Here is a 15,659-nt window from a genome sequence, read left to right as displayed (position 1 = left end):
AGCAGTATTCAATAATATGTATAGATAGGCTACAACCCTGACACCATTCAACAACTAACATCCTCAGTGCTTAAGAAAAGGGAACAAGGTCGTTTAACAACAGGATGTGTCCCTCTCTATCGCACGACTCGGCTGAATCTCTCACCTTGGTGAGAACGAGGCAGGCAGGCATGCACTGTAGCCACGAACAGTCTCAGACTATAAATTGTATTGTGGTAAAGACCTGAAACATACCACTTAACACTAGTAATGAGCGTGCTGGTCAGTTAAATACGCCACAAACACGATGACGGTAAACATTGACGAGTTTCAGATATGTTTCGTATGTAGCTCCTAAATTGTTGCCAGTAGCATTCACTGGCCTTGTCTCGATTTAATCTTGGCTGCTGATTGGTATGCAGTGCTGCACAGGTGTTTATTTTAGTTTGGCCTCTCCGTAAGAAGGCGCTGGGAAAGTGTTGCTATTTGAGAGAACTGGGCCGACGGTGTCTGACACACATTGCGATGTTCACTATACTGACAGTCGATCTCATGACGAATGGGTTTGACACGTGCGGCACATTACATAACAAGCATTGCACGTAGCAATAGGCTATATAGTCTGTAACACTGTACTTTGTTTTTAATTTCTGTTCAGACGCACGCACGCCAAAACATAAAATAATCCCAAATGTCATCTATGCAGGAAACATGCGAACCTTCATGAAAATGAATAATAATAAGTTATTTATTTAGCTTTTTCATTTGTAACAATGGATGTCCACATGGGTTGAGCAAGATTGTTGGGTCTTGCTGCTAGTCTGATGGGGAAGTAGACTCTTTGGTGATTAAGTACAGCTAGGTCTCTGGCACCACACTATCTCCACCATTAACTTGTCAAAACACGGAACCCTTCAACGACATGATGAAATGGAGCACATCAGTATCACACCATCCATACTCTGGTTTCCTTTGGTGTTATGATGCTAATCAGAGTGAGGGTTCAAGTTGGTCAAACTTGAAATCTCCTTTATGCATGTCAATTACGTATGTCTTAAGTGTTTTAGATACAATTTTGTTGTGTAAAAAATTGGTGTAAAATTCACATATGTAAGAGCAAACAAAATAGGCTCAAGAGCTCTCAAGAAAGCTTGGCAATGTTTCAACACTTATTCCACTGTGAGGAACACAAGCGATTCATCACAAACCGAGAAGTGTTTTGTCACATTCCCGTATTCCAGTCAGGTCATAAAGCATCGGTAGTCCAACAATAGCAGTAACTCTTCAGAAATCAAACAATGTCCTTCATAATCAAAACCCTCAACATCAAATTAACACATAATTCTAAAAAGAAACCATATAATCAAATGGTAAAAATAGATCTTAAAAATTGCTTATGATACACAATAATCATAATATAGAATTAACTGCAGATTTAACATGGTTTCGCTATATACAGTAAAGTACTGTAAAAGTGCTCAGTTTTATATGTAGTCATTGTGTAGTGTAATAACCCACAGCAAAATCTCTGTTATAATAATACTGTTGTTGAGAGGCATCACCATGTTCTCCTTTCCTCAGGTAACAATGCTGCTTCTCCTCTCTCCACCCAGGCTCCGTCATTGTGCCTTGGTTAATACTGAAAGAAAGGGTCGTCCAGAACCCAGCCAGCAGCAGCAGCCATGTTGAATCCACCGGTTGCAGTTTCTCCATTGCTCTGCAGTTTGGCAGGAGGCTGGCAGAAACCGGTTGGCCAGTAGTCCTCTAGATGGCTGTGGTGATGGCAAAGGATCGAGGCTCAGATGAGCCGGGAGTTGCGTAGGAACTGGATGAGTACTTTGTAGATGAAGGTGTATTGAGAGATGGTCTGCACCATCATCATCCTCTGCTGCCGGAGCATGTTGAGAGCGGTCGGGACGTCATGCATCTGGGGGGTGGACAAGGGGGAGAGACAGAGATCGAAAGGGAAAGAGAGATGGAGCGAGACGGATGGATGGAGAGAGAAAAACAGCACCTTAAAGGTTACAGTTCCTTACTATTTCCGAGATGAATCATGTAATCGTTTCAATCCACAACAAGGCAGCCACACAGCATTATCAGTGCACATCTGATTCAAAACGTTCTTTCGAACGAAGAAGCATGGCACAGGAAAACCCGAGCACTGCCGATCTTCCACAGGCCTCTGATGTCATGTAACCAGCGTGGTCGTCACTGTGTGACCCCGTGCGTTTTACCTCGTTGTGTTCCAGGCAGGCGATCATGATCTCAGACAGGATGACCACCCCGGTACGGCCCACCCCGGCGCTGCAGTGGACCAGCACAGGCAGGGTGGTGTTCTTGGCCTCGCTGGTGCTGTTGGTGTGTCTCCTCACAGACTGGATCTCCTCCAGGTACGCTGGGTTTGAGGAAAGGGGACGTGAAACGGTCAAGTATCCGCTTGGTAACAACATTGTTAACACACAGTGCACGACACAGTTAACACAGTATGAGGTGACTGGTTCCAGTGTGGGAGAGTGGTAGCGAACAGGCTAGCACCGCTGCTACTCACTGAGGAAGCCTTTGAAGTCCTCGGGGCAGCCGTGGTCGGGCCAGTCCGTGTACTGCAGGTGCCACACCGTCCTCTCCTGGCCCGTCAGCAGGTGCTTGATCTTCAGGCCCGTGGTGGCGTAGCAGCCCGAGTCCGTGCGGAAGCGCGTGGTGATCTTGAAGCGGCCGTACGTCACCGTGTTGTGGCGCGAGCCCAGGCGCGGCCAGTAGCGGAAGCTCTTCTCCCGGCCGCCCTCCTGGAACACGAGCGAGGCCAAGGGGGTCAGGCGATGTTCATTTGATTTGTTTATTCTTTTTTTTTGAGTGAAGGGGACACCTGATGGGACACGTGCGTAAGCGCGAGTGCCTACCTCTTCGGCGGTGACCATGGCTATGATGGCGACGCCCTGCTCCCACACCATTTGCCAGAAGTCCTGGCAGGTGTTGGAGAGCGGGCCCTGCGAGGCGATGTAGCTCCACTCGTCTCCGCCCACCGTTATCTACGGGTGCACAGGTGAGAGGAGATGAGGATTAGTATGTCAGGCCTCAGCCAGGGAGCCAGGTGCCCCCTTGTGGGTGAATCAGCAGCCTTATCTCACCTCTATCTGCTGTCCTGGCAGGCACACACACTTGATTAACAAGCCAATGATTGACACGGACAGACAGCAATCACTGATCTGGAATGAAGATGATCTCAAAGTGCGTGTGTGTGTGTGTGTGCGTGCTCCAGGCGTACCCGGACGTGCGAGGCGTTGATGTAGCCCGTGTTGTTCTCCTTGGTGGGCACCAGCTCCACGCGCGTGTCGTCGTAGGGCAGCACGTCCTGGAAGCGGTTGCGCTCGCCGCTCTCGGGCAGCAGGGCGATGTTGCAGTCCCCGTTGGGCCGCCGCTTAGGAATCTGCTCGTACTCTGTAAACACCATGCCCTGCTCTAGACGCTGTTCTAGAACCTTACACTGAGACACACCCACACACACACAAATAATGAGACTCAACAGACTAGCTGAATGCTATATCTATGGCACCACTTAATACTTTAGTTACAGTAAGTACATTAGGTAAGTGTTAATATACCTAGCCTGAGAGTAGAACATAAAATCCTACATCCACGGGTGCTGACTCTCGAGGTAAACATACCAAACAACGTACCAAATGACCCTCCCACTAGAGAAAGCTGTGAAATTCCACCCCCGCAAATCGGTCTGACAATCCATCAACATTCCCTATCGTGTCCCGCCTCCACCACCACTGAGCTGGACACCCAGAGGCTGCACGCGCGTATGGCTGGCCGGAGGGAGGGAGCCTGTCGTCTGGGGGCTTACCCTCTCGTCGTTGGAGGCCAGCTCGGGCTCGTCCTTGCCCTGGTCGTGCAGCGGCAGCCTGGACGGGGTCAGGCCGTTGAGGGCCGCCACCTTCAGGGGGCCCATCTTCTTCACCTCGGCCCGCGAGCCCTTCTTCATACCCTGGGTCAGACGACGGAGAGAGGAACAGTCCGGTTGAGGGTGGTGGGACAAGACGAGTGACAAATGAGAAAGAAGGACGGAGATGTTGACAAGAGGGAGAGTGGATACGACTGGGGCAGGAGAGAAAGAGAGACAGAGAGAGAGAGAGAGAGAGAGAGAGGAGGGCGTGGGAGAGGTTCTCAGCAGTCACACAGGGTGTCCTCCTGGGGAATGTCGCCCGTCTGGTTTTACAGGTGACCCTGCTGCATTTTTTTGCAGCCAAGCCACATGCTGTCAGTGTCTTTGTTTATGTCACCGCATCGGTGCTCTGATACTAACCAGAAAGCACCTCGGGATTGACGTCACAGGGGAATTGTGCCTAACAGGCTTGTTGAGTCGACAGCGTCATGTCACATGATGATAATGTTACATGTATAGAAAAGATCAAAGGATTCTTTATCTTCCTGCCGTCTGCCCTGACATTGAGAACTTCACCAATAACAAATCAGTGGGTCATAGTACATCATAGTACAGTACTGGTATTAAAGGTCCCATAACATGAAAACTTCACTTTAGGAGGTTATTTAACATTAATATGAGTTCCCCTAGCCTGCCTTTGGTCCCCTAGTGTAAACCAAGCCCTGGGTATTCTTCTCCGCCTTTGAGAAAATGAGAGCTCAAACGCTCGGTTTTGAAAATCCCCCTATTGTGATGTCACAATAAGGAAGGTTACCTCCCCTTTCTCTGCTTTGCCCACACAGAGAATTTGGCCCACCAATGAAAAAACGAGCTACAACCGTGCGAGCGCGACATTGGTTTTTCCTCGAGACATCATGGCTTGCAAACGACCGAAACATGGCAGTTAGCCCCGCCTCTTTCTTCCTCATAGCATTTAAAGCTACAGACACAGAAACAGCACGTCCTGAGGAAAGCTCATTGTGGGACTGCTCATAGTGCCTGTAATTCTGCACCAAGGCTGAATTTCAGGAAATAGACTTCAGATACAGTATTAGGGGACCACTAAAGCCTATATAAAAGCATCCAAAAACAGCATGTCATGGGATCCTTAATGACTTGAGTGTGTGTGTGTGTGTGTGAGTGTGTGTGTCTTACTGGAGGAGGCAGGCCTTCCACAGTCTTCTTGGCGGCAGGTACGTCGGACACGGGCCTCTTCTTGGTCTTGTTGTATTTGGCCTGGCTGCTCAGGTCTCCCTCCGACACCGAGGGCATCATCCTGGGCTGCTGCTGACGGGGCAGGTACATCGCCTCCGCCTCGGGGATCAGCGGGTGCGTCTGATAGGCCAGCGGCCCGGTCAGGGCGGGGTCGAGGGAGGAGCCCGTGGGGTAGGCGGGCGGCGGCTCCAAGGGGATCTGAGCCAGGGAGACCAGGTGGTGTTGCTGGGGGTCAGGATGAGACACGCCCCCCAAGGCGTCCTGGGACCGGGGCGTGTGGCGCCCGCCATCGTCCTCGAACTCCTCCTCCTCGCCGCTGCTGTGCACCAGCATGGTGGCGTCCGACAGAGACTTTTTGTGGCCGTAGCGCACGTCCTCCTTTCCCTCCCCGCCGTCCTCCGACTTGGTACGCTCCAGGAACACGTTGAGCTGCGAGCCCTGGGAGGGGCCACGCTGGGCGGGGGGGGGAGTGGAGGCTGTCTCGGCAGCCGAGGCCGAGACGGTCCTCTCCTTCACCCTCATGCCCTCCAGGCTGTAGGCCAGGCCAGCGATCTCGATGGAGTTGCGTTTCTGGGAGAGGTGGGGGTGTCGGTGGGGGGGTGCGGCCAGGAACAGGGGCTCCGACACCTCCTGGAGGGAGTGGGCCACGGGGAGGCTGTCTTCCTGGAAGGTCTGGACCGAGTGGTGGACCCGGCGGGTGATGATCAGGTCCGGGTTGCTGCTGCTCACGTACAGGTGGCGGGACAGGTCGGGCGTGCTGTTGGCGGGCCGCGGGTGGGCGCCGTACGGGTAGGGTGGCGGCGGGCGGTACACCTGGGTCCTCATGATGTTGGGCGCCGGGTAGTCCTGGGCCTGCTGCAGCTGGACGTTGGTGAGCTCGGGCACGCTGACGGCGCCCACCACGGGCCTCCTCTCGCTGGGGTGGGGGTACGGCGAGGGGCTGTGGAAGCTGGAGTTCAGGTGGAAGGGGTAGTGGTGGTGGGCGCCGCCCCCGTGCTCCCCGCGGATCTCCGGCTGGCTGTACACCAGGGGGTCGGGCCGGCTGTAGGCGTACGAGTTCCCGATGTTGAGGTTTCGCATGGAGTGGCTCTGCCGGTGCTCCTGGGTCAGAACCATCCCCCCTCCTCCTCCTCCCCCGCCGCGGGTCTTCTGCCTCATCACCGTCTCGTAGTCGGGCGTGGCCCGGTAGGACGGCGGGATGAGGGCGCTGTGGCGGTGGGTGGGGACGTAGTCGGGACGCGTGACGTCGCTGCCCGTGATGGAGGGGTTGGAGGACATGGGCGAGGGCTGCAGGTAGTGCTGGGGGTTGGTGAGCGAGCTGGTGCTGTGGGCGCTGTACACGCTGCCGTTGCGCAGGCGCCCGCCGCCGCCGTACTCCAGCGGGGAGCGGTCCAGGCTCGTCTGGGAGTGGTAGTAGTAGCCGTTCTGGTTGTTGATGTACAGGTTGTCTGCAGCCACGGCGGGAGAACACACACGGACACACACAGACACACACACACACACAGTGTTGAATTAAACGAGGTTCACTCTCAGGAACACACCAGTTTTATTCCCAACCCTAGCTAGCTAGTCGTGACGTGTTGGAATCCTAGTTGTGGCGTGGTGGGGATACCTTGCGAGGACGTGTAGGGCTCGGTGAAGTGGCCGTTGTAGTGCATCTGGGGCGGGGGCATCATGTAGGCCTGGGGCTTTGGCTGGGAGCGGACATGAGACAAGAGGAGGACTGGGTTAGCGAGCACACGGTGATCCTGCTGCTGCCAGTCAGCCACGGGGAGCAGAGCTGCTGTCTGATAGTGCTGCAGGGGTACTGCTATGACCAGGGGAGGAGGATGATGATGACGAAGGCGTCTGTCATGTGCTGCCGTGCGCATGCCATAGCTTTGCAGGCAGAGGAGGATTGTGTGTGTGTGTGTGTGTGTGTGAGAGAGAGAGATGGAATGCGAGGGTGTGCGTGTAATAGAGAGAAGGTGACCTTCTGTGTGCGGATGTGTGTAAGAGACAGAATGTGTGTGTGTGTGGATGTTGGTAGCATACCAGAGACAATCGGGTGGAGGACCTTCGTCTGACTGGGTTCACGGCTGTGGGTTGGGTTTGGCTGAAACATTCAAAACGAAAGTTAATCACTTTGAAACTGAAAACACAAGGATTCCCTTTTAATAGAAACGGGTTTAGATGAAACGGAGCACAGTTCAGTTCAAAATGAAAATTCGGCTCTATTTTACAATCAGGACTCCAGTCAACTGGGATGCGATAGTGGCGTGTACAGAAAATCGAGCTCGTTTCATGAGTGTTGTGTTTGTGACGTCCAAATGGTGCCTGTGGAACTCCCACATGCTGCGGGCCAGATCAGATGAAGGCCGGACATGTTCTGGTCAGAACTGAGATCGCTGGGTAGGAGGAAACATCCAGTGGAGAACTAATGTTCCTAAAACCTTTTGGTCAATGTGCTTTCGTGGTGAAAAGCTCAACCACACTGGTGTCTCTCTCTCTGAGCTGAGCCTCTCTCCCTCTATGTGTGCCTTTGGGTCTGGTGTCTCTCTCTCTCTCTGAGCTTGTCTCTCTTCGCCTGTCCCTCCCTCTCTCTAAAGTCAAGCTTAATGCATCTATGGGCAGGCCTGTGGCTTGGGGTTAGGGGGTGGGATTGGGAGTGGTTCAGTTTGGGGGGGGTGCTGTAGGTGGGGGGGGGGGGCGGAGATCAGCGTTGCTCACCCCTTGTTAGAAGGCAGAGAGGGACGAGAGAGCATTGGAAAGCGAGGAAAGGAAAGAGTGAGAATGGACTTCTGGGAGCCCTCAGAAGGTGGGGGGTCAGACTCCTCTCTGGAGAGGAGAGGGACAGAAGTGAGGCCGCGCCTCAGAGGTTACGCACACACACACACAACGCCCCCACACACACACACACTCGCACACCACACACAGACAGTCAGACCACACACCCACATGTGAAGACACAGGAACAGGACCAGACACATTAAGAGGGACACTTACAGGCTGCTCTTGTTAATCTTATAAAACTTGTGCCGGGCCAGACACATCCGGCACACATATTTGGAGGTTTCCATGTCTTCCTGCAGAGAGCAGAAAGAAAGCAGGCAAACAGTGAGCCATTCTGCACACCGAGTCCGCTTGCTGATTCACACCCGCAATACTAATCCACCGCATTTTGAAATACCTCCATCCACTGCTACGTGGCTGAACATTCATAGCATAGCGTACTGGTCAAGATGAAATATAAACGCTTACACACACCGAAATACACACAGGTGCATCACTGGGAGGGACTGACTGACAGCTAACTCAATCTCTGGAACAGTCTATTTAGAGAGCAGACACTCCTGGAGAGAGGGAGGGGCACAGAGTAAGAGAGGGCGAGAGAGAGAGAGAGAGGGCGAGAGAGAGAGAGAGGGCGAGAGAGAGGGCGAGAGAGTGAGAGAGAGAGAGAGAGAGAGAGAGAGAGAGAGAGAGAGCGCAGAGGGAGAGGAGTGCGGGCTGTGGTGCGGGGCTGGGGGTTGAATACTTGCCGTCTGGAACTGTACGCTCTCCTCTTTGTTCGCCAGCTCCAGGGCAAAGAAGGACTTGTTGTGAGTCATGTTGTTAATCTCATTCCACCTACACGACCAATTAAAAAGACACACACACACAGGCAAAACGCATGAGGTGACGGCAGTCCCATGTCACTGTAGAAAGCCACAGCCTCTGTCAAGACTGTGGGAGAGAAGGCCCCCATTGGAAATCAAAAGCGTACAGTGGACAAAGGAATATGAGTGGGTGGGATATCTCAGAAAGTAGTACTACTGATCTCTGTTCAGACAGTGAATGGAATCTAAGACTGTCACTCCATGGGGCATTGCTGTCCAGATGACACTTCCTGCCCTGAGAACCAGGGCCGGCCTCGCAAGTGAAGATCTCAGCTCATCCTGGACCGGCAGGGGACAGCCTTCACCCGAGGACAGCCTCATAGACCGTACCCAGCCTAATACAATTGTCCCGGGACCTGATGCAATTACCGGTCTCGGCTGAGAATTCCCAGACGGAAGGCCGTCTGTGGCGGACTTCACACACAGCCGTGGATCGTGTGGCGCTTTGCCGTACCTGAAGACGAGGGGGGGGCGGCCGTTCTTGTGCTTGACGAAGATGCCGTCCAGACATGCTCCCAGGAGGATGTCGGTGCCTTGGCTGTCCTGTGGAAGGGCATGGGGGGGGGGGGGGTGAGGTAGAGATAGGAAGCGTCAAAGGGTAATCCTTAATGGAGGGGAACATTTGACTGTGTGTGGTGGACGCGGAAGCAGGTCAGGCCCAGCCTGGCTTGTCTCCACGGTGACATGGACGAGGGGGGGGGGGGGTCGCTAACCTTGGCTTGGTAGCTCTCCTGCCCATAGCCCTCCATCTTCTCCACCTCCAACATGTATAGCATCTCGGCCTCTGGAGCGGGCAGCCCCCTAGCATGGAGAGAGAGAGAGAACGCCACACTGTTCACTACAAACTGACAACAACGGAATGTCTGTGTGTGTGTGTCAGTCTGGTGGAGCTGAATACGGAAGACAACATTCACAGACAGACTGTCTGTCTGTCTGTCTGACGGACAAGCAGACACAAAATAGACAGGGAGGCAGAACACGTTTCCGTCTCCTTCCCCCAGCCATGCTCCAACTCCACCGACGTCAGCTTGATCGTATCTTGCATCTGTTTCAACGTGCTCAATAGACACATACGCAAAACCATCTCAAACAAGTACATGTGGGCATACACACACACACACACGGAGAGACGCACACATATCTGAACTTTTCACCTTCCCACCCCAACCTGACACCTCCATGCCTGCCTCCCTCCCACCCGCCTGCCTTCAACTAGGGCCAAGTATGTTCTTGGCCCTAGGATGTTCTCTGCTTTTTACAGCCCATTCCGTCCATCCATCTCTCTCCAGATAGAGAGAGATAGAGAGATAGCGAGAGAGCAGGAGAGGGAGAGAGAGACCGTCGGTCCATCTGTGGGGAGGATGAAAAACCTACATGTTGGAAGGAGGGAAGACGAGAAACAGATGTCTTTGGATTAGGAGAGGAGAGAAACGAACGGGTCTCGGTGCCAGCTCTGACTCCAGCTCTGGCTTTCATCTCGTCTGCGAGTAAATCACAGGCGCGGGCCCGTGGTCAGGCAGGCTTATATGGGGACTGCTAAGCGAGAACAGATGAGAAGGAGCGACAGGGCCGGCTACATGTGGACCTGGAGAGAATTAAAAACCCGGCCTGCCAGCGTCAGCATGGGAGAGATGTGAGGCTGTTTTTCTCATGAGAATGAGAGGCGCGTGTGTGCGTGTGTGTGTGTGTAGCTTCGCCACAGATATAGGACAGGTTGCCGGGGATGCTGGGACTTGGTGTATTCTCTAACCTGTAGTTCTGGTAGAGCAGAGCCACCTTCTGAGTGGCCTCCTCCAGGACTCTCTCATCCTGGATCCAACCCTGCGCAGACAAGACAGACGGACAGAGCTTGTGACATCTACGGTACATCGCCTTTGAATACGCAGCACAGGTTAGCCGGTGGTTAAGAATGAAACCGAATCATACTTACAATGGGGAACAGAACAAACTTCTGGAGGAAGTCCTGAGACTCGTATCGATTAAAGTCTCCAAAGTCAGCTGAAACAGACAAATGTGTGTTGTATTAGAGAGAGACAATGAAAAAATGCTGATTGAATTCATGCTGAATGTACCGGGGTGGTTGGTGTCTAAAAGTAGGTTGAATTTCATAATGCGTCTATTTCCGACTTTAGAAGGCAGACAGAGTTTGCGTCCGAATGGCGTGATGTTTTTTTGGGAGGGCGGTGGATGGTGTTTGATGACCCGACAAGCTACTTTTAGGGACCAGGGGATCCGTTTGTTACGGCAGGGGATCGCTGCGGCATCTAGTGATCCAAAACGCTCTCAGCCACCTCAGCCTTACAGCGAGCAGCGTTCTCAGCAATGCCTGCCATCCTGGGCCTCAGCCATGCTAACGTGCTGCGCCGAGCAAAAATAGAAGCCACCCGACATTACACATATAGAACTACTAAAGAAATGTAACGTGAGCAAAAAATTAAGAAAAAACTATTGGAAGGTGCGTTAACACTTTGCACGGTTAACCAAGCCTTGAAGAAAATCGTGGTATTCTGCCTAGGCCTCCTCCTCTCTGTTCTGCACACTGTCCAGTCCTTTGGACCTGGTGGTGGTGGAGTAAGTGATCTCAGCGGCTGGGCTATGTTAACACCCAGGCCAGTAACTTGCACTGCCTGATATAACTTTGCCAGCAGTGTCTGAGATTCTTCTGGACAGACAGAAGCTGGAGGAGGACTTTTCAGGCAGACTGGAGACTAGTGTTAAGGGGGTTTAACACCCCACAGCCCACAACCCCCAGAACTGTTTTATTGTTTGGTCTGAGTTTTGATGGTGCTTGTTAAGTGCTCTACATTAAAAGTTCCATGAAAGACATTATAAAACAGAAAATGGAATAGTGGACATGACTTGACTACGGACTAACTCTCAGACTACAGCCCAACTCCAGAACTCATTGCAGAACTGCATGCTGAGGGTTCTCTAAAATTCTAAATATTTCAGGCCAAAGTTCACATTCTTTCTCAGAATCAATACGGTTTCTACGGTCTGGAATTCACACCAGTGAGCAGCAGGGGCTGTGTAGTGGCAAAAACATTCATTTAGTTTTGGTCTGAGGAATTGTCAGTATGTTGCAAAAGGTCTATGAAGTTCTGTGCAAGTTTGGTCAACATGTGAGTAAAGAGGCATGTTTCATTACCTTGCACTGCCAGGCCAGCCAATCGGATAGCCTGTTCTATAGAGCATGGGATTCTGCCTTCCAAAACATCTTTCTTTAGTTGTAGGTAATACTGATATCTATAGAAAGAGAGAGAGAGTATGTTATTGTATGAGTAGAGGGAGAGAGAGAGTAGGTTACTAGTGTACAAGTAGGGAGAGACAGAGCGCAGGTGACTATTGTACAAGTAGGGAGAGAGAGAGAGCGCAAGTGACTATTGTATGAGTATGTATAGAGTAGTTTACTGTTGTAGTAGAGAGTAAATTTCTATTGTACGAGTACAGAGAGAGAGAGAAAGTAACTGACCGTACAAGCAGGGTAAGAGAGAGTAGTTTACTGTACTGAGTAGAAGCGAGAGAGTGCGGAGGAGTAAATGAGTGTGTTCTTGTATGAGCGAGTTCGAAAACAAAAAAGGCGAAGAAAAGGGAACAAATGCGAGAGAAGGGTGGCGTGGGGGGGGTGGTCGAGTGAGCGGGGGGAGTCAGTGACTGAAGGCGGAACCAAAAGGAGGAAGGGGAGAGGACGAGGCATGGATCGGCTCTCATGCTTTGGGGAGGGGGGGCCTCTCCGTCCGGCTGTGCTCCGTGACGCTCCTCACCTGGTGATCTCCTGCTGCAGCTGGGACGCGCTGGGCACGTAGAACACCACCCCCAGGTACACGGTGGGCTCCAGGCCGTACTTATCCAGCTGCTTCTTCAGGGGCTTCTCCAGGTCGATCCATCGCTGCTGGTTCTGCTTGTTGAAGTACCAGAGGCTGAAGAATGTTATCTGGGGGGGGGGGGGGGGGGGGGGGGGAGGAAAGAGAGGGGGGAGGACACTGTCACCCATGGGACAAGAATCATGGGACCCGGAGCGAGGCTACATAGCAGCCTGCATCTTAAAAGACATGACAAAACAACACAGAGGCTGATGGGATCGATGTATGTGGGGTTTCATCTTACCAATGAAAGGCTTAATTACTGTCTATGGAGGGGCAATCCCTTTCGGCATTGTGAGCAGAATACACGCATTCATCTAAAACCATCCGCAGAGCTGCATCATGGGGCATGTGAAGCTCCAGCAGGCTACGGGCTGCCACTCCCTGCTCAGTCTTGTGACTGTCTGGCCAGAGCTCAGAAGTATGCATCATAACACGCACTGAACACCAGGTTGGCTTGAGGTAACCTGGAGCCTATTGTTTTTGTTGGAAGGGAGGATCTCCCACAAGACTCATTACCTGATGGTTACCAACCACAGTTAGGTCATTCCGGCTAACTCTGGAAGACGCCCTGTTTTTGTGCAAACATGAAGTCATCCAAAGTAATGTGCTTGACAAGTGTGATGACTAAAGAGCTTAAGTAAATAACTAGGCACATAACAGAATCTACAGAAATGAAGACCTGTTCCTTTTACCGCTGAAATTGAAATTACAACTGTAAATCAACCGTGCTCTGTTTATTCCAGTGTGCAGTCACAAGACTTCTCGCCGACATCATGTGACCCCGCGTATCACAACTCTACTAAAGAGCGCGAGCTCATCTTGGCTCTGTTGACAGTTAGGCGTGTTGCACATTAAAAACCATTGGAATTCAAACTGTCCCCCCATTGCAAAAGTTCAAACTCTGTTCACACCACCATCTCTCTCTATTGGTAGAGGCTACATGACCTTTCAACCAAAACCACATCCATTCCAGAGAGGAACAGAGGGCAAGCACAGCTAAGCCAATGCAGGCACAAACATCCATTTGTCTATCTACAGTATAGCCTGTCGCCCTCCACATGGCTGACTACCTCAAACGCCATGATTTAGATTACGTTCTAAAACATGATATTACTGGCATGTAGCCACATCTTACACAATGTCATGCTGTGATCTAGTTTCATCTTCTGATCAAATCAGAAACCAACATTACCTATAAAGAGAGTTTTACTGAGGAACACAGGTGGGTGTATTATTATATTCCCATTAGTCCTTGTCACAATTACGTGACAGGATATGACTAAGGGCCCGTGGAAGGTCTGTGACAATGACAAACGTCTTGTGATCCATAGCCGCATATATTAACCCATAGACTACTTTGATATGACAATTTTGGCTACTTGAGTCTTGACAATAATTAGACAGCGTCACAGTAACAAGTGGTCTATCACAAACACATGTGACAACAATTACGGCATGTGTGTTTCGGCATGCTCATACATACCTCCCGTAACTCAAGTCTCTGGGCAACTGCCTCCAGACATTCCTGACCGGTGCTTTCCACAGAAAGAGTAAACTCAACAAACTCGCCATTGAGCAGCTGAATGCGGGTGACCAGACAGCTCTTGCTGGAGACTGTGTACCTTCGAGTTCTTTTGAGTTTTAGGCCAAACGGCAAGGGCATGTTTAAGATCCTTGTGCAGGCAGGCCCTTCCTTTAAGAGTCCAGAAATAGGCTACTTGTCCAGCTGCCCCTTCACAGAGTGACTGGATATGAGGCCATCCACAATTCAGGCACATGCATACCTGTTGGAGAACACAGATATAATGTTATGGCAGACTAAACCAAACGCTAATACTTGACAGCCCAGTACATCTTACAGAGATGACAAATGCCTAATTGTTGATGGCAGGGGCCTGCAGCCAATTCTGTGTTGTGTTCAGGCAATCTATTGTCTAATCACGACCACAGCACAGTCATCACAACTGTACAAAACCACACTGGCCTAAATACTAGTACTAGCTTGTTGCATCCTGCTTAGATGTGCGTCTAGGAAACCCTTGAACTTATTAGTTACAGTAAGCCTCTTAAAATGTGGAGCATCTTCTTTCTAACAGAAGTCACCAGTGTCAGAGACGTTATGAGCTCCTCCGTAGGACCGTAGGAACATCTAGCTTGGTAACTCGATGTCTTCATTTAGTTGTCAATGTGTAAATAGTTGTGCAGATTAGTAGCTAACCATTAACTTTACATATACGATGTACGGAAACTTTCTTACTGCACTCAATGCATGGACGTTTTATACTGTTATATTAGTAAACAAAAATAAAGCATTGCTAAATTGTTTTACAATGAAAAAATAGCCTCCTGCTGAGCTCGTGTTTATGTTTAACGCCTGTCCCATGGACATGCAATAGAAGGAGTAACAGATTGGGATCAGCAATAAGTACAAGCTCTAAGTATAGTTCTCCAGCCAGTTGGTATGGATTCAATAGACTCATTTACTACCACAGTTCCTTAACACATGCTTGGTGCAACAAGTCGTAAATTACTGTAACATTCTAGCCAACGTATTCAATTATTTGGCGCTTTATGCTAATTTACGACTTACAGTTACATGTTCACCACTAACATATACAGCATGTAAAACACACGATTCCAGAACATGTCCATTACAGCAACACTCTAAGAGCTTTTTTGGAGAGAAAAAATGTTCAGTACTCGGAGCCTAGATATCAACTGCTGAACTGCGTCGGCTAGTAAACTAGCTACGCTAGCTAGCTGCAAACCAAGTGCAAGCTCGGCGTTTGCCCAGAATCAGAAAGCAAGCATCATCAATATCGCTGGGAAAGTTTTCCTCTACATGATCATACCTGTCAAAGGCAAATAAATCAGTTTCATATTTGTGTAATCCCTTGCGACCATCAATACTAGTTTGCGAAGTTTCCTCTGAAAGGTCTACATGTTGGGTTTCAAACTTGGAAAGTACGACTCCATGCCTAAATCCGATCCGAAATCTAACCAACACAACCAACGTGCTTCACTTCCTGCCGAGACTAC

At 50.8% G+C, this 15,659-nt stretch overlaps 1 protein-coding gene across 2 annotated transcripts; it reads right to left on the bottom strand.

The window, feature by feature from the left end:
* Positions 1–705: 705 nt before the first annotated feature.
* Positions 706–15,607, bottom strand: ptpn21 (protein tyrosine phosphatase non-receptor type 21). Of its 2 annotated transcripts, XM_067243842.1 has the most exons (20): positions 15,473–15,607; positions 14,104–14,404; positions 12,519–12,688; positions 11,903–12,000; positions 10,685–10,752; positions 10,505–10,575; positions 9,468–9,555; positions 9,209–9,297; positions 8,634–8,725; positions 8,105–8,180; positions 7,829–7,936; positions 7,154–7,214; positions 6,732–6,813; positions 5,060–6,567; positions 3,827–3,967; positions 3,242–3,460; positions 2,877–3,005; positions 2,528–2,762; positions 2,214–2,374; positions 706–1,906 (listed from the first exon to the last, which is right to left on the bottom strand). In XM_067243842.1, the coding sequence occupies exons 2-20, from the start codon at positions 14,281–14,283 to the stop codon at positions 1,778–1,780; spliced, it is 3,705 nt and encodes a 1,234-aa protein (XP_067099943.1). In that variant the 5' UTR covers positions 14,284–14,404; positions 15,473–15,607; the 3' UTR covers positions 706–1,777. The 2 variants fall into 2 exon arrangements, with proteins under 2 accessions (XP_067099943.1, XP_067099944.1); XM_067243843.1 differs by lacking the exon at positions 7,829–7,936.
* Between the last annotated feature and the right edge of the window lie 52 nt (positions 15,608–15,659).

This window comes from Osmerus mordax, chromosome 9, assembly GCF_038355195.1.
Source record: "Osmerus mordax isolate fOsmMor3 chromosome 9, fOsmMor3.pri, whole genome shotgun sequence".
NCBI lineage: Eukaryota > Metazoa > Chordata > Actinopteri > Osmeriformes > Osmeridae > Osmerus > Osmerus mordax.
The sequence above is the reverse complement of the archived record's forward strand: the minus strand, read 5'-3'. Positions and strand labels throughout refer to the sequence as shown.

Coding starts and splice junctions, on each gene's coding strand:
- ptpn21 (XM_067243842.1), bottom strand. CDS start 14,283: ATGCCCTTGCCGTTTGGCCTAAAACTCAAAAGAACTCGAAGGTACACA. Junction 6,814..7,153: donor CCTCCACCCGATTGTCTCTG/GTATGCTACCAA, acceptor GTCCGCTCCCAG/CCAAAGCCCCAGGCCTACAT. Junction 3,006..3,241: donor TCAACGCCTCGCACGTCCGG/GTACGCCTGGAG, acceptor GTGCACCCGTAG/ATAACGGTGGGCGGAGACGA.